General features: G+C 48.6%; 9 protein-coding genes across 9 annotated transcripts; 3 read left to right on the forward strand and 6 right to left on the reverse strand.

Moving 5' to 3' along the window:
* Nucleotides 1-1,178: 1,178 nt before the first annotated feature.
* FIBRA_01322 (uncharacterized protein) lies at nt 1,179-2,509 on the forward strand (the record flags this gene model as incomplete). Its single annotated transcript, XM_012323199.1, has 9 exons — nt 1,179-1,258; nt 1,336-1,397; nt 1,447-1,544; nt 1,597-1,667; nt 1,721-1,921; nt 1,973-1,990; nt 2,039-2,093; nt 2,148-2,191; nt 2,245-2,509. 9 exons carry the CDS (start codon nt 1,179-1,181, stop codon nt 2,507-2,509), a joined length of 894 nt encoding a protein of 297 aa, XP_012178589.1.
* A 523-nt stretch (nt 2,510-3,032) lies between these two features.
* On the reverse strand, nt 3,033-9,266 carry FIBRA_01323 (uncharacterized protein; the record flags this gene model as incomplete). The annotated part of the gene is made up of 31 exons (XM_012323200.1): nt 3,033-3,126; nt 3,189-3,312; nt 3,374-3,662; nt 3,719-3,742; nt 3,798-4,020; nt 4,079-4,285; nt 4,343-4,363; nt 4,414-4,548; nt 4,619-4,829; nt 4,886-5,005; nt 5,061-5,225; nt 5,280-5,448; nt 5,502-5,781; nt 5,834-5,924; nt 5,994-6,271; nt 6,323-6,351; nt 6,406-6,589; nt 6,650-6,669; nt 6,721-6,796; nt 6,857-6,983; nt 7,045-7,218; nt 7,279-7,375; nt 7,437-7,451; nt 7,507-7,713; nt 7,764-7,794; nt 7,843-7,850; nt 7,913-8,022; nt 8,076-8,110; nt 8,157-8,292; nt 8,714-8,911; nt 8,966-9,266. 31 exons carry the CDS (start codon nt 9,264-9,266, stop codon nt 3,033-3,035), a joined length of 4,179 nt encoding a protein of 1,392 aa, XP_012178590.1.
* An 820-nt stretch (nt 9,267-10,086) lies between these two features.
* FIBRA_01324 (uncharacterized protein) lies at nt 10,087-11,047 on the reverse strand (the record flags this gene model as incomplete). The annotated part of the gene is made up of 5 exons (XM_012323201.1): nt 10,087-10,157; nt 10,210-10,330; nt 10,387-10,739; nt 10,795-10,977; nt 11,038-11,047. 5 exons carry the CDS (start codon nt 11,045-11,047, stop codon nt 10,087-10,089), a joined length of 738 nt encoding a protein of 245 aa, XP_012178591.1.
* Nucleotides 11,048-11,648: 601 nt separating this feature from the next.
* On the forward strand, nt 11,649-13,096 carry FIBRA_01325 (uncharacterized protein; the record flags this gene model as incomplete). The annotated part of the gene is made up of 6 exons (XM_012323202.1): nt 11,649-11,726; nt 11,790-11,900; nt 11,951-12,181; nt 12,233-12,610; nt 12,681-12,786; nt 12,855-13,096. The coding sequence occupies 6 exons, from the start codon at nt 11,649-11,651 to the stop codon at nt 13,094-13,096; spliced, it is 1,146 nt and encodes a 381-aa protein (XP_012178592.1).
* A 349-nt stretch (nt 13,097-13,445) lies between these two features.
* Nucleotides 13,446-14,269, reverse strand: FIBRA_01326 (uncharacterized protein; the record flags this gene model as incomplete). Its single annotated transcript, XM_012323203.1, has 3 exons — nt 13,446-13,955; nt 14,012-14,135; nt 14,184-14,269. 3 exons carry the CDS (start codon nt 14,267-14,269, stop codon nt 13,446-13,448), a joined length of 720 nt encoding a protein of 239 aa, XP_012178593.1.
* Nucleotides 14,270-15,199: 930 nt separating this feature from the next.
* FIBRA_01327 (uncharacterized protein) lies at nt 15,200-16,479 on the reverse strand (the record flags this gene model as incomplete). The annotated part of the gene is made up of 4 exons (XM_012323204.1): nt 15,200-15,923; nt 15,975-16,219; nt 16,280-16,342; nt 16,399-16,479. The coding sequence occupies 4 exons, from the start codon at nt 16,477-16,479 to the stop codon at nt 15,200-15,202; spliced, it is 1,113 nt and encodes a 370-aa protein (XP_012178594.1).
* A 307-nt stretch (nt 16,480-16,786) lies between these two features.
* Nucleotides 16,787-17,754, forward strand: FIBRA_01328 (uncharacterized protein; the record flags this gene model as incomplete). The annotated part of the gene is made up of 6 exons (XM_012323205.1): nt 16,787-17,129; nt 17,170-17,312; nt 17,374-17,440; nt 17,501-17,572; nt 17,631-17,640; nt 17,694-17,754. The coding sequence occupies 6 exons, from the start codon at nt 16,787-16,789 to the stop codon at nt 17,752-17,754; spliced, it is 696 nt and encodes a 231-aa protein (XP_012178595.1).
* A 4,113-nt stretch (nt 17,755-21,867) lies between these two features.
* On the reverse strand, nt 21,868-22,443 carry FIBRA_01329 (uncharacterized protein; the record flags this gene model as incomplete). Its single annotated transcript, XM_012323206.1, has 3 exons — nt 21,868-21,982; nt 22,038-22,138; nt 22,195-22,443. 3 exons carry the CDS (start codon nt 22,441-22,443, stop codon nt 21,868-21,870), a joined length of 465 nt encoding a protein of 154 aa, XP_012178596.1.
* A 1,637-nt stretch (nt 22,444-24,080) lies between these two features.
* FIBRA_01330 (uncharacterized protein) lies at nt 24,081-26,107 on the reverse strand (the record flags this gene model as incomplete). The annotated part of the gene is made up of 11 exons (XM_012323207.1): nt 24,081-24,104; nt 24,162-24,307; nt 24,407-24,692; nt 24,768-25,008; nt 25,078-25,364; nt 25,426-25,528; nt 25,590-25,682; nt 25,739-25,812; nt 25,871-25,905; nt 25,968-26,012; nt 26,065-26,107. 11 exons carry the CDS (start codon nt 26,105-26,107, stop codon nt 24,081-24,083), a joined length of 1,377 nt encoding a protein of 458 aa, XP_012178597.1.
* Between the last annotated feature and the right edge of the window lie 113 nt (nt 26,108-26,220).

Genomic DNA, 26,220 nt, shown 5'->3' on the forward strand with positions numbered 1-26,220 from the left:
TTCTTTTTGAATCAATTTCTTTTGCCGCGCGCCCATTCGTCGAGCATTTAGTCGCAGTCTTGCAGCTCTCAATCGTCGTTGCAATGATACAAGAATGACGAGTCCACAGCCATCTTACCCAGAGGTGCAATTGTTTAGAAGCTCACTTTGTCGGACATCTTAGTATGGAAACGCCGTGCCGCACTCTTAACTTCTTCTGCAGATAAAGTATGAGGGTCGGATCTCTCTCATCCTTTTGGCAAGCTATGATAGATGTTTGTGTGTACTGGTGCACGAACCGTCGAGGACCATTGACACAGCTCCCTCCCGATTTAGCTGTTCTTGCCGTTCGAGTTTCACCTCTTCCATTTATCGTTCGGAATGCGGGGATAACTGCTAGGTCGAAGCTGATGACTGGTGTGCCGTGTCAACGATTGCTACGACAATGCAGATGGGAAAAACCACTTGGGCAAATTTTTGATCAAATATCAAGTGCCAGAGAACCTTTTCTGGTCCTTTTACCTTTCACTTCGCCGAAAAAGCGGAAAAGGAGGATATATGCCGAAGTGGTCGCATTCGGTGGCATACAACACCGAGATGCAGTGTGCCAAGACTATAGACGCTGGCGCGTTTACCTAGTCACGGTGGTCCTCCCTTCTGATCGTTGACAAGATAGAGCGGTCTAACACCCTTCCATGGGACACGGAAGCCTCTGTTAACAAGGACCGGTCCGAAAAACGTCAGTAAGTGGGCAAGATAGACGTATATGGGCAGTGCATAGGTGTCAGCGCGAGTGTGGTATAATATGTTCATGGGAGCTTTAGCTCCCTCACTGCGGGACTGCCCATCTCCCTGAACCATTGATTCCCTCGCAGCTAGATGGCAAACGCCTCAAGTTCTGTCGAAATCCAAGCCATTAGTGATTTCCAAAACCTGTATGTTCTCTCAGACTCCTTGGATTTCAAAATATAGAGCACTGATTCATGACATGCCATCGGGTATAGAATTATTGAGAATGATGTCTCGCTCGTCATCTTTGGCAAGTTTGAATTTCGGTGGCTCACGTAAAGGTTCTAATTATTTGGATTTCGATAGCTCTGATTGTCTATGAGCAATTGTTGACCTTCAACAAAGTAATTCGACTATTCCGGAGAGGCAGACTAGTCCCGACGATTTTATTTTCCCTCAACCATTTGAGCATGCTTGGACTTGCTCTATCAGCCCTATTCGACGTACTCCCATGGACTACGGCCGCTGTGAGTAACTGCCCTGCACAAAGGTATATTTGGCTCACGTTTACAGAGGTTAGGATTTTTAAGTCTCCTGGAAGATAATTGTGCGTTGACATTCTCTTAGCTGCAAAGGCGTGGGAATCTTCGAAATTGCTGCAATTATCATTAATATGGGGGTGAACGCAGGTAGGCGTGGAATTCTTCTACCTGTGACACTCCATGTAACATCCTGTAGTTGTTGCATCTTTGGTTGTTCGAGCCATCAGCGAAGGAAACCGGATACTATTCACTATCACACTGGCACTCGGCGTGACGCCAATTGTGGCCAACTTGGTATGTGTTCACCTTCGTTACAACAAGTGTATTCTTAAACAATTGCGTGAAGTATAGCAATGTTGCGCAGTCGTTCGCTGTCGATGATGACATATGTGTGGCATTTGGGCCGGTTTATGTAGCGTATGTTGTTGATTTGTTTGTGTCAATCGCTTCATTGACCTCATTTCGTCCAGATGTAAGCCAGCAGAAAGTTTGGCCCGTCTTGCTATTGACTGTCCTCCAGTGGATGTTGTTACTCGTATATGCGCTACTGGATGCGATCTAATGGCGGTTTTCACTGCGTGGAAGTACCTCCATCATCCTATCCGGCATTCTTACAAGAGCATCGTCCAACCGCGCATCAAACTCGCTAATCTCGTCCTGAGGGATGGCAAGTAACTTGAACTCTGTCGGATAGTTGCACTCGCTGACCTAATTGTGGTTAGGAACAATATATTTTGCGTGTGTGATTGTTGTATCTTGTTCGCGATCTAACTTATCATTTCCTGTAGGGTGTTGGCCCTTTTCAACGTCGTGAGCGGCATCTGCAACTTCTACTATTACAGCGTATGAGATCTTATTGCTGCTTCATATTCAAATCATTGTTTATGTACTTTCCAGAGTCTATGGGCTTCTATGAGCCTGCTTCCTATGCTACTGTTCCCGTCAGTGCTCATTTAAGTCGTACCGAGGTAACTTATTGAATGTTTTCTGACAGGATGTCATCCATTGTGATGTCACGTTTGTTACTGCACATCTGGGAGATTGTATCCAAGAGCGGATACTATGATACACAGGCTGAGCCGTGGTTATGGACATCTACGGAAAGGATTTCTAGATCTATTGCATTCGCTGCACCCTCCCGCAGGGTGACATTGGCATTTGACGAGAGTCATGGTGTACCACAGCTGGGATATATGAGCGTTTCAAAGGATTATGACTCTGACGGAGAAGATGTAGAGTCGGTGCTCTGGATTAAATAACTACGTCCCAGATTATTATCAAGAAATCGATTCGCATGACGGTTAGTCATAGTCCAATTTCCTACGACCATCCTTTTCGAGCCTGAACGTTCATTCTCAGATCCATTGATTTAATTGCACTTTGAGTAGCAATGGACTGTAGTACTATAACATAAGGTTATATAATTTTGACCATCTCAACCTCGAGAAGAACTGACTAAAGCCCGCGTACTCTGGAAATTTGTGACGCTCGCCGCTGAATTCAATGACTTCAGATCATTGTGCGAATTATCCATTTGCGTATTCAGGAAGTCCAAGATTTAGTACATTCGACTACTATAGTAATCATCGCGATTCCAAGTTCAATCCAATGATCTCCGTCCCAACAGAGTAGTTATCTCTCTTCGCTCCTTCAACCACTCGGGAAACCTTGCTTGTGTTCTATTTCCTTCCGCCTCTCGCACTTCAATTAAGTAATTGGCGAAGACGATCAAAGTTCCGTAACGGTACCTACACCTGACTTAGAATTAACACGAATGTAGCATTAGAAAGAGACATACAGGTAGTTCACGCCAATATCCATCAGCTTGCGATGCTTCGCGCTGCCCTTCTCGCACGTGCTCACCTTGAGCTTGTAGCTTCAGGGAATAGAGAAGATTATTAACATGAAGCTACGTGAGAATAACCAACCAGAACATACTCATATATCGCTTTGCGGAGGTTTTGTACATCCTGCATTAGGTCAATTGCTCTATCCGTTAACCGTTTCGCCATCTTCCCATGGGAGAGCACTCCGACGAGTTGTAGAATAGTTTTGTATTCCCCTGGGTAAACGTAATCGCTATTCAGAGGCTGTCATATCGGATCCAATGACCTAAGGCGTACCTTGTAAATACGCCTCTTCTTCAGAAGGCCCGTCAATCAGATCATATCTTTCAAGCCCACTCTCGTAATCGTCGTCTTCAGCAGGCTGAACGAACATAGAACTTTCCAGTGCATGGTCCCAATGTATTGTGGTGGCTATGAGACATGCAGTGACCATCCCGGTGGTGGTGCGACCACGACCCATTTGACAGTTGAAAATCAAGTCTCCAGCCTCACCCGAGCGTAGCGCTGTGCGAACACGGTCCAGTAATTGAGCCAATGCACCCGGAAGTGGAGCCTGTTCATCAGTCTATGGGCAATGTCAAATGCACCCTCGCATTCAAGACCAAATCTTAGGCAGCTCACCACCGCAACCCTGTCATAGTTAACCTGTAAACGTGTCAACCATGACCCACGTCTCAGAGTAAAACCTATCTAAACATACCTTGTACCCTTCACGCGACATTAGCTCATAAACATCGCGTGGCGTCATGATATCGTCTTCTCGAACGTCTTCCCAGATGGGTATGATAGAAAATACGCCCGGACGCTCTTCTACCTCGTCATGCAGCAATATTCGCCCTCCTCCAGCACGTACCTCTCGCACAACATCTCGTTTGAAATTCTCCTCCATAGCTTCCACCATGCTAGTTGTCACGCCAGTTGCTCTGGGAAAAAATTGCAATTTCAGTATGATAGCGGGCATACCGTGCGACATACACATACTCGACATTCTCAAGTGGCTTGTCAACCAAGCGTAGTACATGAGGCCTTCCAGCAACATAAATGACAGGTTCCTGCACACGTGTAAAGGTGAGATCAAGTTTCAGCCTCTTGCTCTTCCTAATAGTACTTGCCTCTCTCAAAGAGGTCCAATACACCATGTTGCTTCCGTTGGGACCCGCGTCGACACGCATGAGACCTTGCCTCAGTCTATTGGTCACAGTCTCTCTGAAATCATTCATACGCAGCGTATTCTAGAACACTCACCCCTGGACCGTTGGCATCCCACTTAGGATGGGGCGTGAGCGCATGATGTCATCAGAAGACAAAAAACGTACCTGCCGCACACCCATTTATCATCCTTCACTGTTTCTGTCAAAACCTGCGCATCTTCTACAGGGGAAGGCGGCCCAGACGGCACAAGTCGAAGTGTGAGCGGCACACGTCGGAAATTTGGAGCACCTTCAATGCGCCTGGAAAAAAGATTGCCGTGCAGATCAGGCTAAGCACACGCCGAAGACTCCGTGTCGACAAACCACGCACTCAGGTAAGCTCATCTTCTGTAGATTCGAGAAGAAATCGCTCTTGAGAATCGTCGACGCCGAGAGAATGTTCCCGGCCCGGTTTGCGACGATCTTCCGCACTTCATCCGGGAGTGCAACACCGTCAGAAGCATCGACGCGTTCTAATGGCTTTAACGTGTTCATGTCATCAGATACTAGCTCTTTCTCAAAGGTCTTGATGACTGTCAGCACTACTATTAGCACGTGCATCATAAAGAAGGGTGAGGACGAAGGCATAAGCACGAACCCGGCCGGTTCTGAACGAAGGTCTCAAAACTCTCAATGTTGTGCATGGTATCCGGTTCGGTCGATTGTAGGTATGCCTGAAAGATGATCAGCTCGAAATATCGTCTAAGGTACTGTAGTCCTAGTCGTGTCTGTAAGGTTTGGAATCGTGCTTGATGTATGACAACCAGACTAACCTCTGTGCGCAAAATGCCGGCGCTGACGTTCTTCAGTAGCTTGTTCTGCCCTCGAACGCGCCTCCTCGATAGATTCCCGAAGGTTTACTACCTCTGCACACTGGTCAATTGCATCGTCTACTATGCGCTTTACCGCAGGGCCCTTGCGGATCACACGCAGAAGATCTACGAAACCTCTGAGTGCTGATATCGCTGACTAAAAGCACTAGTGAAACATACTGTTGATAACCTGATATGAGTGTCTGTGCGCACGGCTGTTGATGAGCCCGTCCGTCGATGACATCGATAAATTTGGCGCAGTTATTGACCGCGATGGACGTCTTGGAGACTGGGGTGATCTCATGTTCGCTGCATTCTCCAGCCATTGTTGTATGAGAACCAAGATGACCTGTGACCAGCATTTTATCAGATTAAACCCAGAACAATGATAAGTTTACCCACCGCCGTCATAGTACTTCGTCCACGTCCTAGCTGGCAGTTGATTACAATCGGAGCACCTGTCGCACTACTCCTGACCACCACGTCGATCAGCTCGCTCAGATCAGTGAAGTCAGGTGGACGCTCTGCTGTAATTGGTATGCGAGCGTATCCAATCTCGACATCCCCTACTACATGTTTGCGCGCGGCCATGATAGCCTTAAGGACAGATACGTTTTCGGTCTCGACCTCCTCCCAGACAGGCACGACGGATCCATCGGGTGTCTCTGTATGTAGTAGTAATCTGTGGAATAGGGTCGCATTTTCTCTTGTTGCTCCAAGATCTTTAAGCGCACCTTCCGCCGAATGCATTCAACTCAGCGATGACATCGTCGCGAAGACGATCTTCTAGAACTTCTAGTCGCGAAGCTGATATTCCACCATAGTCTGAAATGCAAGCGCAGAGTAACTGACTTTCAGACGACTTAACCAATATACTTCATCGCGGGTTCGCACCTTTCATGTTCCTCAGTGTAAATCTCTCCCGTCTCAAGCAATACGGCGCGCCATTTATATACACAATTGGCTCCTCTCTCAATGCGATCCACAAAATACGACCCGCGGAGGGATGCGCATTCCGCACACGCGCCACGACCTCGTCAATGGCCTCCAGCGTCGGCTGACCCAGCGCATATATCTTCGTGCCAGGGATATTGCGGAAGTTGATCGCGCCACGGACGCCGTGTGAGACTTGGGTAGACTGGCTAAGCCATTGGTCTGACTTCAGAAGAGTACTAGGATAGAAGTCTCAGCTATACACAGCCGCGAGATTACCATGCGCATACCCTTCTCTCAGAATGATTCCACTACGGTTCTAGTGAAAAAATATCGATGAGGGACGATGAGCCAGAGCTTTAGTAACACGCACTCGAATGACATGATCTGAATACTCATCGCCGAGGATTTGTCCCCCAGCTATAGCCAAGTCATTCCGCTGGCCAGCTACAAGTAATCCACCCTCAGCTCCTGATTTGGACAACTTCGAGAGATCGCTGATGGGTGCGAATACATTGAGCCGCGAACCGTATGACTTGCGCAGGAACATGACTTGGCTGATTTCACAAAAATGAGCACTAGTATTCTTCAAAAGCCGGCCAAACATAGCATCTCACTTCCAAATCTCTGTGCGCGCCTGACACGGATCAGAGCTATAATATGGAACGATGCGAATCTCAAAAGTCACCTTCAGCCAGGTCGAGAAGCTCTGCGCAAAATCCGATTGTGAGTCGATATACTCCGCGAAGGCGATGATAAAGAAACTGTCCTCGCGAGTATAGTTAGTGCACATCTCAGATGCAATATCAAGTGATTGCACGCACTACTTTTCCAAAGACCGAACAGCCTTGTTCAAATATATGTCCCTGTCTGTCTCGTCCATCGTTGTTGTCAGCGAATACTTGACGCGATGAACGAAGATATCTTCGCGAAGGTTCGTGACATGGTCACCTGCCCATCGCAACATGTGAGCTACATTGAGCTTACCAGAAGCATGATAATGGTAACTTACATAAATTGATTACTCGATCCACAAGTTTCTTCGATTTGAGCCCATGGTCCAAGCAACCGAGCAAGCTCAAGATGACGCCATAGTTGCCCATGTGCGCCTTGCGCAAACTCTCCAGCAGTGCGGGGTGAGATAAAAGTAATTCGATGGCTGTCTGTGAACTCTTCGCTGCTATACCTGCGGAGTACCAACATTGTCAGAGAAAATAGGTATTCTATGAGCATGATCTCGACTTACATTGCTGTAGGATAGATGTTATTTGGAGCAAGGATCGGTTCATGTCTTGTTGCGCGCTGACTTGCTCAAGCGCCTGTTGGAGTTTCTCAGCCGACGGCTTCCAACATATAAAATTCGGTTATCTGCCATCCAAAGTATATTGGACTCAACCAACACACCTTGTTTCCCAGTGGCTAGCGGGGGGTGTCATCAGACTTATCTGGAAATGGTAACGACGTTGGAGCTCACCGTATTCACCCCCGATGCGGGCACAACAGCCTTACTGACATATGGGTCGTCTACGCCGCGTGTCATGAGCTGCTTCCTGCGGATGATGCAAGCTGCCACCATCGCGAATGTGGTACGGACGGCTCCCATTCCGCAGTTGAAAACAAGCGCTGTTGTCGACGGATCTGTTTGCTTGATCACATCCAGGTACGCATCTAGGTAGTTGTCCTGTCTTTCTGGTCAGAAAGGTACGCTAGATAGTACAGACTGAGACGCACTTCGACGGGCCGATCTGGCGAAATGGGTATCCTGTAGTTGCGTCAAGTAATAAATAAAGAAATAGCAGTGTATGCGCACCGGTGGTACTATGACAAAGAACTACATCAGCGAAAAACGATAATATTCTGGTAGCAATACTTGCCTCGACATTCCAACCATCTTTACGCATATTTTCCATAAGCTCGCGCGTAGTCCGTACGTTCGTCGTGTCTACTGCGGTCCATGTAGGGAGAATTGCACCCTCGCCCGCGTCAGACGCTACAACACAAGTCCAGTACCAGATATGATAACTATATGCGGTATCCACTCACCGACTTCATTGTGCGTTAAGACCAGACCACCGAATCTGCAAAAATTAAATATTTTAGAGGATATATACATCAAACACTTACTTGCTGGCTTCAGTAAGGATATCATTCTTCAGGCGCATTTCTATTGCTTCCAAGTTTTCGGCACGATCAGAAAGCCTCAAAGCACGTCGGGGCTCGGAAGCATCCCGAAGGACGAATGGACGACCGGATATGTATACTGAAATGTAACACCATTGTCAAAAATGGCTCAGTATCAACGATGATCTAACAGCAGTCTTTCCGATCCCCTAACTACATCCGATGATCACAGAAAATCGATGCGAGTGTCATTGAACAACGCAATGCTATGTTTGGCGGAAGATTATGTGACTAGAAATTAATCAGACCATCTTGGTCCTTCAATGTATTCTCATCAACCCTGGTGCACGATATATGCATTCTACAGCATCGCAGGCATCCACTATACGCGCGACGCTTGCAATAGAGAAGACCCGGAATGCACGAAAAACCGTTCGCACTGGCGAACCGTATATAGAATGAGATGGGAGACCGAGCTCGAATTGGCCAAACACCATCACTCTTAGACGAGTGAAGCTCTAGGTAGGATCGTGACACGGTCTGGAGCTTAAACGACATACCTATAGGCTCCTCCCGAGTGCAAAACCATACCACATGCGTAGGATTAGCAATGTTAGGCCTACAACGTAGCACAGATAAGATTCCACGAAGGCCCTGCGTACGTGGCTGGGCTACACCGAAGACATTCAAGTTGCTATTCCTGGGCGCTCTAAAGTTGGGTGCACCATGGACATTCAGGTCAAGGTCAAGAGCACGACCTACAGAAGGAATACGTTCAAATGCGGTGACATACATCAGATACCGGCACGTACCTGATGGGTAATGGTCTGTCTTGAGAATGAATCCTCTCGAGAGTACACTTCCGGTGCGCGTCTTCACGACAGATGGTCCCGACCGCTGGAGCTGCGGCATAATATCGAGCGGTGCGCCTCCGTAGAGTCCAGTAGAATCCGTGCGTTGCTGAGACTCGCTTGGTGGTCGATGCAGGGGAGAGTTTGCACTGAGGCGAGCGGGGACGGAGGAGAGTGGCCTATCAGGATCTGGGGGAGCCGAGGAGGAGCGTCCATTTTGCAGCTGGTGTTGGGTAGAAGAATGTATAGATTGGTGCGGCATTGCGGAAAGAGGAAGATAACATACAAAGCGCGACGCTCGTCCGACGGTCACCTCGATGCAGTTGAGCGCATAGGCTCGACGCGCCTATAAATAACACGCGGCGAGGGCGCGTCGTATCACGCGCTTGATCTGCTCCACCTACATATCGCAGTTTGCGGTCGCTGAGCCAGTCTGACGCTGTTGATTCTTACAGATCCCTACCCATCCGACCGGTCGATATCAACCCGGGCACTGCTCTCCAAGTTCAATTCCTGCTCACGGGAAAGCCTACAAATGTTCTTCGTATCATACTCGGAACACGCCCTCTTGTGAGCTGTAGATGATCACTCCATATAGGCTGGTTCAAACTCCCACTTGCCTCTGGATTCCATGTTCGTCGGGTCACCACTTACACCGGAGTTCCCACTCTCACTCTACATGCTCAAGTTTGTGACACCCCGGCGACCCCGTGTGCCAAATGTTGATTCGACTCCTAGCTGGTTTTTGTGCAATGAGGTATGACTCCGGCCCTTGAGACATCTATCTAGACGACGAAACTAGGCCGCTTTTATCCTAATACGCTCAGGTACACCATGTTCAATTTTCCAGCCACTTGTCAGTGTTGGTCCGTGCTGGGGTAGCGCTAGTGTAAGTTATTTCGATCTCAAATTATTGGTGCCCACAGTGCATAATCGAGGGGGATATAGAGACAGATATCGCGTGCTGATCTACATCGACAAGATACAATATTTATGGATACACAGATGTCGCTGTTCTACGATATATCCAACAGATGCGAACCGAATACAGATACCCTGGTAAACAGAAGTGTTCGATGTCATCATGCCCAGCTGTCGATAAGGGAGTCGCGCATCTCGCCAATGGCCGCCGCAGAGCTCTGGCCTTGGAGTTCTGTGTAACTATATCAGCATAATATACAACGTAGAAGGTTCAAAGAACATACTAAACGCCGCTTCAATCACGCTGATCTCTGTCGCCGTTGTGTCAAGACCCGTAAACGCACACCAGTCATTGACCACCAGTCCTGCGCCAATGACATCCGATCCACGATTGACTGTACCAGCCTGTCCACCATCATGAATTACAAACTCATTCATAGTATTCACAGCAACACACTCACCACCAAAGGTACTTGCAGCAAACTGCTCAATTCGTCCTGGTCCGCTACGCTCGTTTTTGGATGGACTAGCCCACCCTGGTTTGTGATCGCGCAATAGCTGCCTACAAGGACATTATCTGCGATCATCTGGCGGAAGACTTCGACTTTGAGCACGTCTGCGATGATCTCCTCCGTCTCGCGGTCGACATCTGGGTGCACGAGCGCAACGTAGTCGTTACACGCGATCACATTCCCGAGCGCAGACAGCCGTTCTTCCACGCGCTGGACCGCAATCGCATCCGGCAGCGAGTTCCGCAGGTGCTGTAGCTCCTGGTCTGTCGTCGTCGAAGGGACAAGCAGGCCGTGTCGATTCCCTAAGATCCTTATTAGAATGCGTGCGCCGGTTGCTTAATCGGGATGCAGACGCACCTGCAGTGAGCCGGCCCACTATCCGTGTGCCTCCAATACTTGTATGCACGATCGGGATGACATCGCCGAGCTCGCTCTCGAAAGCAGAGTAAAAGTTCGTACTGCCTTGGATAGCACAGAGACAATAGCTGTTCGTCAGCTTGGAGAATACTCCAATGTCGCTGTTGTTTTCAAATTGGATACCTATAGAATATGAAGATGAGATCGAGCACGTAAGTTATGACTCTTGAGATATGATCGTACGAGTAGCCATGAAGGCGGGGTATTGGACTAGTTCGTTAGATGCTAAAGGAGCTTTGGTTAAAGAAGACGATTTGTGCACCTGTTGTGCACAGAGCAAGCAACTGAGAGCGTGTGAGGCAAGATCGAAAGTTTCAGCGTATAAATGCGAAAAAGAATTGTCGATCAAGTCACAACGATACGGTCACGGTACCGAGATTGCGACCTCCGCATTGACGCTCGAGTTCGTATAGTAACAGTTCCGCCGCCTCCGATGAAGTTTGACTCACAGTGACTCTATATCAGTAGCGTGTCTTGCCATCTGGACGGTACCAAAGCGGACTTTACGGCCTACAGGAGTCAAAATGCTGAGTGCTCTAGGCTGGAGGCGTTGCCTTCTCGCTCCTCGGCAGCGGTGTAAAAGGGTACCGGAATCTTTGCCAGCATGTAGGGCATACGTCACAAAACCACATTTGCCTACCACCAAAGTGGAGAAAATCCTACTAGACACTATCAAAGTAGGGTCACATTCGATGTATCTCAATCGTCTCACTGAATACTACTAGGCTTCCGGACCTATCTCGCTCGCAACTTACATGCAAATGTGTCTTTCACATCCTACTGAAGGGTACTACATGAACCCTTTGAATCCTGTTCTCGGCACCGAGGGAGATTTTACTACCAGTCCGGAGATAAGTCAAGTTTTTGGCGAGGTGCGTGTAAACAAGTCACACTGAGTGGCTTTGGAGGTAACGAACTATCAGTGGTGAGAGCAGCTTCTTGCTGTTTGGCTTCTCTCGCAGTGGCTTCATGTAGGCAAAGTGCGGAAGATTCGCCTCGTTGAGCTTGGTCCCGGGCGTGGAACATTGACGCATGACATTCTACGGGTCAGTGCCGTCACCTATCTCGAGCGAATGTATTTCCGACATCCGAGTAGGTGTTGTCGCAATTCCCATCGGCACGAGAGGCAGTTGAGGAGGTTCACCTAGTCGAAACAAGTCTGTCTATGCGCTCCAGACAGGAGGGAAAGCTGGTGACTTATTCACAAGAATACGGTTGGGCATTGAACTGGCATGGATCGATTGATGACGTTTCACCGGACGCAAGCAAATACACGATGATTGTTGCACACGAATTTTTCGATGCGCTACCATTCCATCTCATCCAGGTAAATATGACTCCAATTAGCCATGCGCTTGTTTCATATGCACCGCCGTAGAAAACTCAACAAGGATGGCAAGAAATTCTGATAACCTCTACACCGGACCCAGCGGCATGCACAGTTCTTCAACCGTCTCGGGCAACCAATCTCGACTTCACGACGACCGATCCAACACCTACCTTAAGTTCCCCATCAACGACTCGTTTTCGCCGTATCCTCTCACCAACTCCAACACCGTCGTCAACCCTTCTAGGGCTATCCTCGAACAGATTCAAACAGCTCCCGGTTGGTAGCCAGATCGAGGTCTCACCAGCGGCGTTCAAAATTGCAAGACGAGTCGGTGAGCTCGTGTGTGAGGCTGGAGGTTCGGGAGTAGCAGGTAGTGCGCTGATTGTTGACTACGGAGGCGACAGGGCGTACGGGAACTCATTCCGGGTATGTGCTCCTTCTATGGTGCTGGGGTTGATAACCACTGGCTGAGTACATGCGATGAACAAATGCGCAGGCATTTAAGGAGCACAAAATTGTAGACGTATTTCATCGCCCCGGCGAATGCGATTTGACCACAAACGTGGACTTCGCGTACCTCAAAGAAGCCACTGCTGACTTGGGTGCGTCGAATCTCAATAGCTTCGCCATCATTGACAAACGAAGTTGCTTGTGCCATACTCATGTGAAGCATTGTCGCTCGGCCCTCTCTCTCAAGCTGCCTTCCTGACTCGTATGGGTCTCCCATCACGTGTCGAAGCATTGAAGAAGTCTGCGTCCAGCCAAGAAAGGGGTGATGCAATTGAAAAAGCCGCACAGCGCCTTGTTGACCCAACTAGAATGGGCGCTGAATACAAAATTATGGCCATGACTGGGCGACGAGATATTGAGCCCAACATACAGGAGAGGTGGCCATTCGTGGACGGGCTCTGATACGCCCACCAGCTTTGATTCGACGCTGCTTGTGATCGACTGCCTAGCCTCAATGTGGTTATGGCGGACAGCTGGCCGAGCGTGCAATATAGCGATCATGTTATATTTCCAATACATTAGCTTCAATAGAAGAGCATACAGCGGGTACTGTTCGCCTTCACATGTAGAGAGTGCGGAACCGAGTTGCAACGTTGGATGATGCTTACATTGTACTCAAGGCGACGTGCAGGGGTGTGCTCGGGGGATCCCAGACGGAAAGGAATGTGTAATTGTGCCACCGGCAGGCACCATACCGGGCTCAAGGGTCGCTCCGACTTGCAGCCAATAATTACGTCCAGATATAAATTTATCATCTATTGTCAAGTCGATCTGCCAGAAGAGAATGGCTGCTTGCATGTGGGGGGGGGTGGGATTGCGAGTGCTTTCTGCGCCGTTTATGACTTGCATCGCGTGTGAAGCCAGCTGGCTCTGTCCTCGAAGAGTTACGAGCAGGTTCTTCATCCACATTCCGTTTCCGTGTGAAATGCTCCTTTGGTTCCCCGCGCGAAAAAGCTCCCATGATTGTGTCCTCTGCTCTGCCTTTGCCAGCAGCTTGTTGCGCCTTTGTCTCTTCCTGAACCCTCTCCTTCTCCTTATTCCGCCTCCACATAAGTTTCTTCAAGCATTTATCACATAGCACTACCTTCACCAAAGCGAACTTAGTTTCCCCGTCTTCTATGTATGAGAATGGAAGTTCTATGGTCTTCACTAACAACATTTCTCCCTCTTGTTTTGTATGAAGAGTGCAGCGCGTGTTGCCGCAAGTGGTTTCACCTGCTCCGGAGATGACCTCGGACTCGGTGCGCCATCGTAATGCAAACTATTGGGGCAGATATTGAGTGAAATGATCATTCAATACGAAAGCGGGGCACTCACGTTTCCCGACTTGTAATGCTTCAAATCACATACGGCGAACTCGCGGTATAGATTGTGATAATATTTCTTCGCCAGTTGTTCATTCCAAGTAAGTGACTCCTGCTCGTCATCTTCACGTAAGAACCTTTGAGAGTTCATAACTATAGCTCGCAACTAAATCATACAAACATACTTATGTGATGCCTTCAGGATGTCAAATTCGCTCGTAGATGGTCCTGCTGCAGCTCTCGACGTGTCTCCGTATGGATTAAGTGCCATATAAGTGCGGAGATTGGTTTTAATAGTGCAATATGCACTATGGCTATAAGGATATATGGATTCCAAGGTTCAAACAGCAGAAAATGTTGGTGGCACTGAGATAAGAGGAATGTGCGGGAATTGGACGGGAATGAACGTCGAGGTCGTCACTGATTGTGACAATGTGACACATTATGTTACAATACCATACTGACGAGAGATATTATTCTCAATCAGTTCTTGATTGGATTTGACTCGGAGTTGAAACGGTTGGACTTTAAATTTCAAAGCTTCAAGCTCGAAGAGATCTCCATCACACACCTCCGGAAGGTGGCGCTTGACAGTCTGAGTTGCGGTAGACGATAATCTGGCTCACAAGATTAGAGAAGGCGAGTAAACTTTTCAAAAAATTCACAGCGCACGATCCAGCCTCAGCCCAGGGCGGCGAGCTTATTCTCCCCAACCCAGCCTGAGTTCAGCAATTGAAAGGGGTACTTATATTATAGTCTCGTACCAGGTGGGGGCGACTTATTTTATATCCACGACTCAGATATCGCTACAAAAGTGTCTAGGTAGTATTAACCATATAAGCATTACAGTGGTGCGTGACGGTCTAAAGATCCAAATGCATACCGACCCGACTCGTTAACGCGTTAACAACTGGTAAATCATCGTGCGCGATCCCGAATTTCGCACTTACCAGTTTACTTCATCTGTCTAGCCTTCGAGTGGTAATGTAATCGCTCTCTGACTGCAGAAAATCACACCTTGTGCGACAGCGTTACGCTCGAGTGGAATTTCCTAGTACCCATGATTGCTTCGCATCTCGTACGGCTGTCCATCGGCGATCCAAGACATACCCATAGGGCTTGAGTCCAGTCAAAGGAATGGTAATATACTGTATCTGCACTGATGTTACATGATGGCGTCGTCTTTGTAATACATTACTCCTCAGCTTAGAACTTTCCGAATACTCTCTTTCTGCGCGAGGGTCAATCTATCGGGGAACGTAACTTCCCACTTGATGATTAAGTCGCCTTTCCTTCGTGTGCTACCCTCTTTTCTGATCGGCATACCTTCGCCTGGCACAACTGTTTGTGAACCTGGCTTCACAATGCCACTGGGAATCGTAACCTGCAACTTCCGCCCATCCAGAGCCTCCACTGTGCGCTTTCCCCCATCGCCTGCAAGTGCATCGACGAGCGATATTGATAGATGGCTGACAAGGTCGTTACCATCGCGCACGAACCTGTCATGTGGCTTCTCCTCGACAACGAATACAAGGTCTTGTGCCTCCCCTGTTGGCAACTCGTTTCCTGCACGGGAGAAGCGGACTTTCGTCCCACTCTTCCAACCAGGCTGAACGTGAATATCAAGTACCTTGTCTTCGGTTCCGCCTGTGAGTAGCTTTCGTCCGACTTTGAGATGCTTTGTAGTGCCGGAGTAGAGATCTTCCAGCGAAACCTTGAGTGGTCGGGTAATTTCCGACTGGGCTGGTGATGATGGCCTCCCTGCTCCTCTCGGCGATGGTCGACCATTCGGCATTCCTCCTGGCATTCCTCCAAATGAGAAACTGCCCGTCCCATCGTCGTCGTCTCCAAACATGGTGCCCATCCGGTTCCGGGAACCACCAAAGCCTCCCATTCCGCCAAGACCACTCATTCCGAAAAATTGTCTAGAGCAATGTCAGCAACGGAAGGCAAAAGGGTTATACGTTAACACTTACTCGAAGATCGTTTGTGGATCCGTTGGCGAGAAACCCCCAGAACCAAAACCTGCACCACCTGGACTAGAAGTGAAGGTGTTGAATCTCGCACCGCCGCCTCCAGGGAAACTACTGAAGCCTGAGAAGCCTCCTGAACCCCCTGCGCCTGGCGGTGGTACTCCCCCGCCCTTCAGACCTTCTTCCCCGAACTGGTCATAGATCGTCCTCTTCTGTTTGTCGCTAAGAACCTCGAAAGCTTCTGAGATCTTCACTCCAAAGAGCAACGATGAGAACTATGTTCAGCATGCAAATAGGGATTAGTCTACCTCTTTAAACTTCTTTGAGGCTTCCTCTGATCCTGCGTTGCGATCAGGATGCCATTTCAAGGCCTGGTTGAAATGGATGAGGTTCTAGGGATACAGCACACATTCCGAACAGCACGCACCATCTTCTTGTATGCCTTTTTGATTTCATCCTCGCTGGCATTCTTGTCTATGCCAAGTAACTTGTAATAGTCGGTGCCCATGGTGTAAAGTCGGTCGGACTGAAGGGGCGTCGTGCGTGATGGGAACTTTCGTAAAAGTAGGCAGCGATGGTGTTATGTATTAGAGTTGACAAGAAGTAGTGACTAGAGGACTCACCAGTCATATCGAGGTTACCAGAATATACTAGAACGCTCTACGGATCACATTGCAGCCACCGTGACGTCGGCGTCGGTCCCCCAGGCCTCCACCCAGCCCCCCAGGGAGTCGGCTTGCAGCGCCACCCGGGTCCCCTGCGCCTGTAGTCTCAGCCACTAGCCTGAGTGTGCGCTCGCCACTCAGTTTTCGCTCATGGCTTCAACCTCGGAGACGACCCCGCTCATTAGCAGCGACAGTGCTCATAACGACGAACAGACCAACTCTCTTATTCGGCGATCATGGCATGCGATGTCAGACTTGCTATTTCCTTTCTCACCCTCTGCACTAGCCTCTCTTCCAAAGGCCACTTTTCGCAGACGGCCTCGGTATACTCGCAACGACAATGTTCCTGAGGCCAACCGTGATGATGACGGACAAATGCCTACTGTTCGTGACTACCACGCCATCAACAACTTCCCACCTCAAGTACGAGTGCCCAAGAAAATAGCAACGCCCATCAGAGTGGAAGGAAAGGTCTGGTTCGCGAATGAGAGAAGTCAGTAAACTTGCTTGCATTCCTCCATATATTTACCCAGAGGGTGGCGTCGCAGCATGGATCTCCTACCTGAATACGTCAGTCCTTGTTGGGACATTGGCTCTAGCCCTCTTCAATGCATCCAAGGATCATGTTGCCAGAAATTTTGCATATATCTACGCTCTCATAAGCGTCGGTGTCGTGGTATGCGCTATAAACTTGTTCAACATAAGATTCTCAAAAGCTCGTATACTATCCGACCTAGGTGTACGGATATGTCATTTACCAGCAGAGAATCACGATGATACGAAAGCGTGACCCCGGCTCGTTTGGTTAGTAGACCTATTCTTCGAGTTTTTATTCTCACAAGTGTATCCTCGAACTTTGAGCAGACCAGATAGTAGGACCTGTCGTCATCAGTGCCTTCCTATTCTTCGCCGTTCTCGCCAATTTCGTAATTCGGGGTAAGTTCAAAGGAGAGTTTATGATCCCAAATGCTAATGCCAGTCTTTGATTTATTAGTCCAAGAACTGTTTGTATTATATTCTCAGAATTTCTGCTCAGGTTATTGATCGTGTTTTGCAGGCAAAGACAAAACATACCTATCCCTGGACTAGCGTTATTCGCCCATCGGGGTCTCGAGTAATCGACACATGTGCTACGTCGTCCTTCGGTGTATTGATTTGATCTGTTCTCATCACCTTCTCATACTTCTTGTGCCTCTCCGATATTCGATAACATGCATTGCAAAGAATGCGGATTCACCATTTCGAAGATGTGAATCCCCAGAATATTTTCTCTCATCTGCTGCCCTAATGTCCGTCTTACTTCCGGTCTTCGCCTGTGATCATTCATGACTATATCTCGTTTATTAGTCAGGGTGCGTGCCCGTGTCGGTTCATTGTTATACTAAGAATGGCTCCGTGTAACCTACTGACTTTTCACAGCACCTGAGATTCTGACCATAACTCCGTGATTTCTCCCGAAATCTTCATCCCATGTAACCTGCGAAGTGGTACAGATAGTTCCATTTATGAAGTCCGTGCGAGCCTCTCACTGTACAGAGAACGGATGTACATCTCGAAATTACTGTGCCTGAAAGACCTAGCCTCGGGTGCTTTGACTACTTTGAGCCACCTCCGTATCCCGTCCTGAATTGTTGTCTTCGGCTACGGTTGGGCTGTCTTCAGTCGCTGTGAAGACATCCTCCCGCGGAGGGCTGCAGTTGCTCTCACTTGTCTCAGCGTCAGCATGATTGGTTCTTACGAACTCGTCTTGTCGTCAATTGCAATCTCACGTTCGTCAAAGCCGAAGGTCTATTGAAGTGCGAAGTGCAATGATCGGAGGTCGCGTAAAGTTCAAACTTCCTCAAGGAAGCATTCGCCATGCATTCTAGATTACCTTCGACGCATCTCCATCGGCAGATATTCCTATGGGATAGTGTGGGCTGTTGTCCGTAACAGGTCCTCTCATTTGTGGGCAAGATGATCATTACGATGTTGGTGAGTTTCCGTCGGTAATATTAGAAAATAATCACTCAACGCGCGTCACCATGCATCTTCCGTGCTAGATCCCGCACCTTTATTGCGTACGGCAATCTGCGCCCATGCAGGAGCCGTACGATGGTTCCGCCACGCTGTGGTCGTCCTAAATGTAGAGACCCTTCTCCATCCCCTGCCTCAAGGCCATTGACTACCGAGGTTGTTGCGATAGGCCGTTAATGCGCCATGTACGTCTTGGGTCATGGCCGTGCGGCTGCAGCTTATGGCATTGTAATAACAGGATTTAAATGTGGAGGTAGCGAATGTGTGTTCGATGGATAAGCATCTTGATCATAATGGAGATCGAGAAAGCGCTGTCAAGAATAATGTGATGCCTATTCAGTCTTCGAACCTCGCGCAATTGTATCACAGGTGGGTATCAGATTTGTTGCCTCTGAATCATGCTAAGTTGATAATATGCGTTTACGATACTCAGGTATCCCTGAATCTCGGAGCTTGTTATTTGTTATGAATACAACGTGATGTCCATACCTCATGCAGCACTATGATCCTATTCCGCTTTCGGGAAATGATTATGGTCCCTCTATCTCGGAGAATTGCTACCGCAACTTCTGAAGGCCCTGATGTTGGTACCAAAGGAAGGGTTCTCCTGATAAAGTTCTAGTTGGGATTCGAGGTCGACGGCCGCGAGTTCGCCGCCATTATCTGAGCGCTCTAAGAAAGTGAGATACATTCTGATGCTGGACGGCCCCCATTCGAAGCAAAGCGGTCTGGGGTCGGTGCGATCATATTGGTATGTCATGGGACGCTTACGATAGTTTATGTTTTCAGTGGTAATTTTCAAACTCTGTCATTGACCTTAGATCAATGATATGTCAAGCACAGTATCGGGTCCCCCAGCTTCTAGCTCTCCATCCGATCTGTGGTAAGGTGTGATGTGTATGGACGCTTTAGTAAACTAGCCGTGTCAAGTACTGTCAAGTTTGTCATCTCGTGCTCAATACTAATGGTCGTGTATCAGATTCTAGGCGGAATATGCACAGACAAAACAGGACCAGGGCATTATGAATACTGCTCACCTCTCAGGCTGGCTGGCGTGATGTCGATTCCGTTGCTGGTTGTGTGACTGTGAAGGCAGCACTCGCTGATCGCAAAATGCATACAGCGTGCCAACCTCACGTTATCATTCGTCAGCGTGACTGCTTAAAAACTATTTCGAATGTAGAAGACTTTTAGGCGTGGCCGGAAGTTAACCTAACATGATCCGACCTGCCAACAGTATTTCACTGGCATTTAGTGTTCACAAATGACATGTACATTTTAGTTTTACTGAGTTACATTCTTATATCGTTCCAAGTCCTCGATGCAACTTGATCACAGCGGGGAGCATTTGTGCCGCAGCAGACACGCTAACGAGCTCGAGTATGAGATTGACTTGCTGACTGGTTCGAGAAACTTAACTAGTACGGCGAACGTTTCGCTCTCGGGGACTCTTCCCGGTTTACTTTCAGCTCAAAGGTCGAATACCCTCAAATAAGTTTGTCGCCTGGTGCAGATTTGCTATAAGCACAATGTTCTTGAGCCGGCGAGCCTAGTAGATGTATAGCCTGTGGAGACTATATTTAGGGCGTTTTGCCTAGCCGTTAGACGCGTGTAAGCCTCGTCAACCATGTACTTACGTCTGAAGTTCAGGTCGAGCCACGTTGGACTCTGATGTACTTCCACATCGTGCTCTTTCACTTATTTGGAATTATTTGGAATATCGCTCTTCTGCAAATCCGCTTGTTGCGGTCATGCATCCGTCTTCTTTATCGTCTCTATATAAGTAAGTTCTTCCACCCCTCATCTAAATCTCAGAGCTTCAGGCTAGTTGTGTGAAGCGGCAGTGAACCTAGAATTTTGAAGCCTGCAAGACTCTTGATTATACCTATGTGGCATGATGATGCGGTCGTGTGTCAGAATATTGTCATGATCCCGCGCATCATCTTAACCCAAGCGGGATCAATCCTCTGGGGACCAAGGTCACGGTAAGCAGCGACGTTTTCTTTGCGCATGGGTTGTGTAGTAACATCCTTGAGGATCACCAGTCATGTACATAGGGCCAACGTCAACATGAATCCCCGCAAAGAGGCGTGACGTGAACAGTGCGATAAGCTCTTCTACGAGAAGAACAAATGTCCGTATAAATCACATCCCAACTCACGCGCTGTCTGCTGATGCGAGTTCTTATCATTCAAATACAGAGTTCATATTAAGAAATTCCGCGAACGTGTCATTAGATTGACATAGCGTGGTACTCCAGGCCCGCTCGCGGTACTTGCGCAAAAGCTTCTACAGATTTACATGGTCAGCGGGCATCCATGCCCATTACTGGTGGGCCCTCTCCAACTTCCTTGACATTTCCGTTATTGCTGTCATTTGGGGCCAGAGTGCGCCTTTAGAGTGGTATTCTGGTGATTTGAATTTAGTTCCGCAGCTCCAGACAATCCAATAGTCGGTGGCAATTGGACAACATAGGCATTGCGCGGACGGAGGGGCCGGCCAGTCTGGGCCATAAAGGCAAAGTCTCGGCAACTTGCGGCCTAATTTTGGTGTCTGAATTTTTCACATGGCTGCAACCGCCGTCTTCAGGAGGTTCTTTGAACTGGGCCCACTTACAACATGGTCATGCATGGACTCGGATCAAGGGGTATAGCTGTTTCCGAACCACCCTGGATCTATTGTGGCGACTTGACGATACAGTTTCCATCGAATTCTTCCTTGGGGGCTGTATCATATGCCGCAACACGGACAAGTACTCTTGGTGCTCGTTTCGGGTATACTAAATTTGCAGCATTATTTTCCATTGTCGTTTCACACGCGACTGTTATGTTGTTGCTAATGCTTCTTCCTAGTGTGCTGACTCTTGACCGTATTGGATATTCGGGACAACTTCTCAAGCCCTTGCCGCGATCGCCTTAAGCGAGACCACCTGGGAAGAAGTTGGCTCTGATGGGTGAGAAGGTTTCTCGTGTGCGATTCACGCTCTGAAGGAGAAATCGCACATCTAGGCTGCAGTCACAAAAGCAATGTGGTGAATCATAAATTTCCCGGAACTTTCGGTCTCGTTTGCTTTCGCATGGCCTTCACGATCTGCTCTGCTGGCGACTAAATACGAACAGTGAGTAAGTGAAATCTATGGCGGTACATGATAGTGGTAAATACAAAATAACAGGTTACATAGTACTACAGATAAATTATAAAGAGCGTGAATATGTCTATTGCTGTTGTCTATGTGCGGTTGGCGGCGTCATTGGCATGTCCGTGGCTACAATAGCCAGTTTTACTATTCGTCGACTATCGATACTGGGATCCGATGATTCTGACTCGATACTAAACGTAGGTGATAAGTGCCTTGCTGTAGAACGGCTAGAAGTACCTCACTCACATAACATTCACAGATTTGTGCCGTTCAACTAGTATAGTTGATTCACCAGGCAGGCGTTTTCGAATATTTCGGATGACGTAGTATCCCCCGAGCATTCCGGCCTGTGAGAACGTTGGGTAAGTGGGCCCTAATCGCTGACAGTAGGTGTTCCGCTTACTCGGTTGCAGTCATCCCGCGGCACCTCTACTGCATTGTGCCATTCTACGGCTAGCCGGAACCCAGAATCTTCCACCATGGCCATAATCGCTTTTTGTAGGTGGGTCCGCGGCAGCGTTGTCCCATTTAATGTAAGGTCTATCCTTTGGGAGAAAGTGTCGTCGAGTGCTTGTCGGCAGTCCTCTGAAGACTTCGCCTCAAAGACACGCTGGATGTGTTCTCTTGACCACGTGTAGAATGTGGAGAGCATAGTGGCTGCTGGAAATGCAGAGTATGCTGCGAGGGCGTGGATTTTGTAAATGCAGACTTCGGGTGCGTGTCAGGCTCTCGCTCAGATTGCTTTTAAGTAGTCCCCGCTCTTCTAATAGGTCACCAAAGGACAGGTGTAGCGTGTGCGCCAATAAGCAGGATATTTGCTTCCCGTGAGATTGATACAAGCGTGACGGACCAGCCAGTGGGCATGAACGTGGAACCTGACAGATTCGCGAATCTCATGTCGGTTCTCCACATCAAATCTTCGGAGACTAGAGATTCCAATTCTTGGAGATCCGCCATCCGGATGTTTATGATGCATGCGTGAGGAGCTCGAGAGGATACATTTCGCCGTCCATGCCCAGGCTGCGTGCTTATGTATTTCAACATCGGACTTAGTGAGTCTTACATATGCTTCTGATCAGCTTTCAACGTGACTGGCGTCCGCACTGTTCGAAAGCTGGGTAAGATCTCGCCCTAGGCAAGCTCTCCCGCGAGTGTGATTGCGAGGAACGCGCATGATCAGTCAAAGTAGCAAGTTGTCGATGATCGTTGGAGTGCCACGAGGACGTGAATAGGCATACGCTTGCCATGGTCACCCTTGCTCGGATGAACGTCACCGCTGCTCCCGACTCCTGGCCTCCATCAACTTTGCGTTCGCCCTCAAATATTGAGCACGGTTGGCTTCATCTCCGTCATAACCTGTACAGCTCTAATTGTTATTTAGAATGGCTGTACCGACGTGACTCCGATATAATGATTCCGGCTCATATGGCCTTCATGCAAAGCCACAAGCCTGTGCGAGCGAATACTCGTCCAAATTTGGACTCGGGCATTTGGATGTCAATCTGACCTCACTGTAGGGAAATTAAGACTTATTCAGACGTCGACGCCGTAAGTCGTGTAAAAGTACGAGATCCATGGCATCGCCGTATGGATCCACGAAACTCGCTTACTGGATCATCCACTTATAGAAGACACAAGGCACGATGGCTGTTCTCGAGGTTCTGTACAGACCATCACTGTCAGAATACGGGACGGGTCCAGTGACCAGCGCAGAATAGGGAGACAAAGGTCAAAGGGTACAATAACGGATGCGGACCGCAGTACATCTAGGCATGCTTTGATATCTCTGAGGTTAGCTCACCACGCTATGCCCAATGTAGAGCAGAAGGGTAGCGTGGTATCTAAGCCAGGCAGCGAGACACGACTGCTCGGCGCCGACACGAGGCAGAATCAACAGGCGCATAGAGCAGAAGGTGTCGAGAGACATTGAATGTCCACATGACATCAGCTCTCTAGCTATCGCACAGATTTGAAGCTTGTCAAGCGAACGAACGCCAGTATCATATCAGTAGTGGGCCGACCCGCCTAACGCGTGATCGGAACAGCTTGGCGTCGTATGCCTGCCTGTCAAAAACTGCGGTAATTATCAGTATCCTGCCTCGAGCACAATTACCAGCCAGATGCATATTGATACCTACCGCATGTTCCGCTCATGGGAATGACTTTACTCGGCAAAGTCAACAATGGAATCAATTATCATTATCGGTCGGAGCTCGTGAAGATTGGTAGATGAATGGTATGCTACATGATAGAGACGATGATGGACCTCCAGAACCAGGATTACAAATATCATTTCAGCGCTTTCTTCATTTGCTGGAGGAGGGCGTAGATGAGTCTCCAGGTCCACGGAGCCCACGAGAGCTGACTCACCTCTTCCATTTCGTCCAGGTCATTGGTGGCGATTCGGATGATATGCTTACCAGTAGCCGCCTCAATCTGTTCCATCTGGGCCCAGGTAGCCTTGTCGTGGACAAAGTTGACTGATATGCCTTTCCGTCCGAATCGTCCAGTCCGACCTTTACAAATTCAAAATTGAATTAGTATCTGCGGTGAACGCCGAGCACAAACAGAAACACAGGTATTGGCTGGGCAAGAATACAGATGAAACCACACACCAATACGATGGATATAGGTCTCAATGTCAGGCCGTGCGTCCTCTTTGTTGGCCGAATTGTCTCGCTCATTCAAGAAAGGGAGATCGTAGTTGACAACCATGTTGACTTGCAAGATGTCGATGCCACGCGCAATGACATTGGTGGTAATCAGCACCTTATTCCTACCCTCCCGGAAGCCGTCAATAATAGCGTCACGTTCCGCCGCGTCTTTGGCGCCGTGCAACGACGCAACTTTATGTCCCTCGGCGGTCATTCGCTGTGAGATACGGTCGGCAGTATGTCGGTGCTAGAGTCGTAACAAAGGCGGGACGAGAGCTCAAACTAAAATTTATAAGGCAGCAAATGAGGAGTATTCGCTCACCTGACAGAAAATTATACTTTGCCCGATCGTTAGAAGATGGTACAATGACACGAGAACCTCATATTTGTGTTCCTCATTACGGCAGTCCATGTAGAACTGTCGGATGTTGTCCACGGAGAGCTCATTTTTCTTAAGCTCGATCTTGTTCGCGCTGGGCGCGAATTTGCTCGCGAAATTTCGCACGTGATCGGGGAAAGTTGCGGAGAAGAGGATAATTTGAACACTGTTCCGAGGTAACATGCTAAGGGACGGACGTGTGTCGTAAGCTCGGCGCGGTCGCAACAAATAAACGATAATTGGTCAGACATACTTTTTCACTCGAAGGGTCTGCTCTCCAAGCCCATCCTGATCCAACATGTTATCGGCCTCATCCAACACAAATACTTTCACTTCCGAGACGTCGAGCACCTTCCTCCTAATTAGATCTGTCATGGTCCCAGGTGTGCCAACAACAATATGGGCAGTGATTGGAGCAGCGCCTCTCGGCAGGTTGTCCTTGATCGCATATTCCGTCTGAACTGGTGTATACTTGCCCATCGCGACAACGACAGACATGATTTGTCTCGCTAACTCTCTCGCCGGTGCAAGACATAGCGCCTAAAGATTGACCCAACAACGATAGAACCACCTCGTAGGAATAATATTTTGGACAATTTACCTGTGGTTTGTTCTTTGAGAAATCAACACGGCTCAGCATCGTCAACACGAAGGCGGCCGTCTTCCCTGTTCCCGATTGCGACTGACCAATCATATTTTGTGGACTATCCATCGCCATGAATGAGTATGCATTAGCGGGATGAAGAGCAAAACAGTGCCACGCACGGATTTGATAATAGCAGCGGTAGTGCGCGTTCTTGAATCTTGGATGGCTTCGAAAAGCCCATAGCAAAAATACCCTTCAGTAAGTCGGCATGACTATGAATTATCACTGCGGGTCAGCTCCGTATGCTCGGTACAGTGGAGAAGCGTACAGTCCCAGCTGCTCGAAAGTCTTTACGCTATGTAGAGGTGAATTCGGATCTCCTTGTTGATCGGCGAGAGTGACCTGTAATCTTGTCCGTCAGGAAAGAAACCTCGGACGCTGAAAGCTCTGTGACACTCACCGAGACCTCGAATGTTGACTTAACGAGGTCTGTTGCTATACATATGGACACAGTCAGAGATGAGTGAGGATTGAGATTTGGCACCGTTTGCTCGTACCGGCCTCTTTGTCCTCTACACTTTGTTCTGGGGTCTTCTCCTTTGCTGATTGCGAGAGGTGAGACACAGAGGACAACCGAGAAAGACGGTGACCGACCTGCAGGAGCGGGGGTATAGAAGCCATCTGCATCCTTCTCCATCGTGCGGACGTTGAGCTTTGCGTCGCGGTCAGATATCGATGCTCTGAAAAGAGGCTGCGCGAGCCTGTGGCGCTCGCCCGACAGTCGCTTAGATCGGAGGCGAAATTCATCTT

This window comes from Fibroporia radiculosa (genome assembly GCF_000313525.1).
Source record: "Fibroporia radiculosa TFFH 294 genomic supercontigs, scaffold591, whole genome shotgun sequence".
In the NCBI taxonomy this organism is placed as follows: domain Eukaryota; kingdom Fungi; phylum Basidiomycota; class Agaricomycetes; order Polyporales; family Fibroporiaceae; genus Fibroporia; species Fibroporia radiculosa.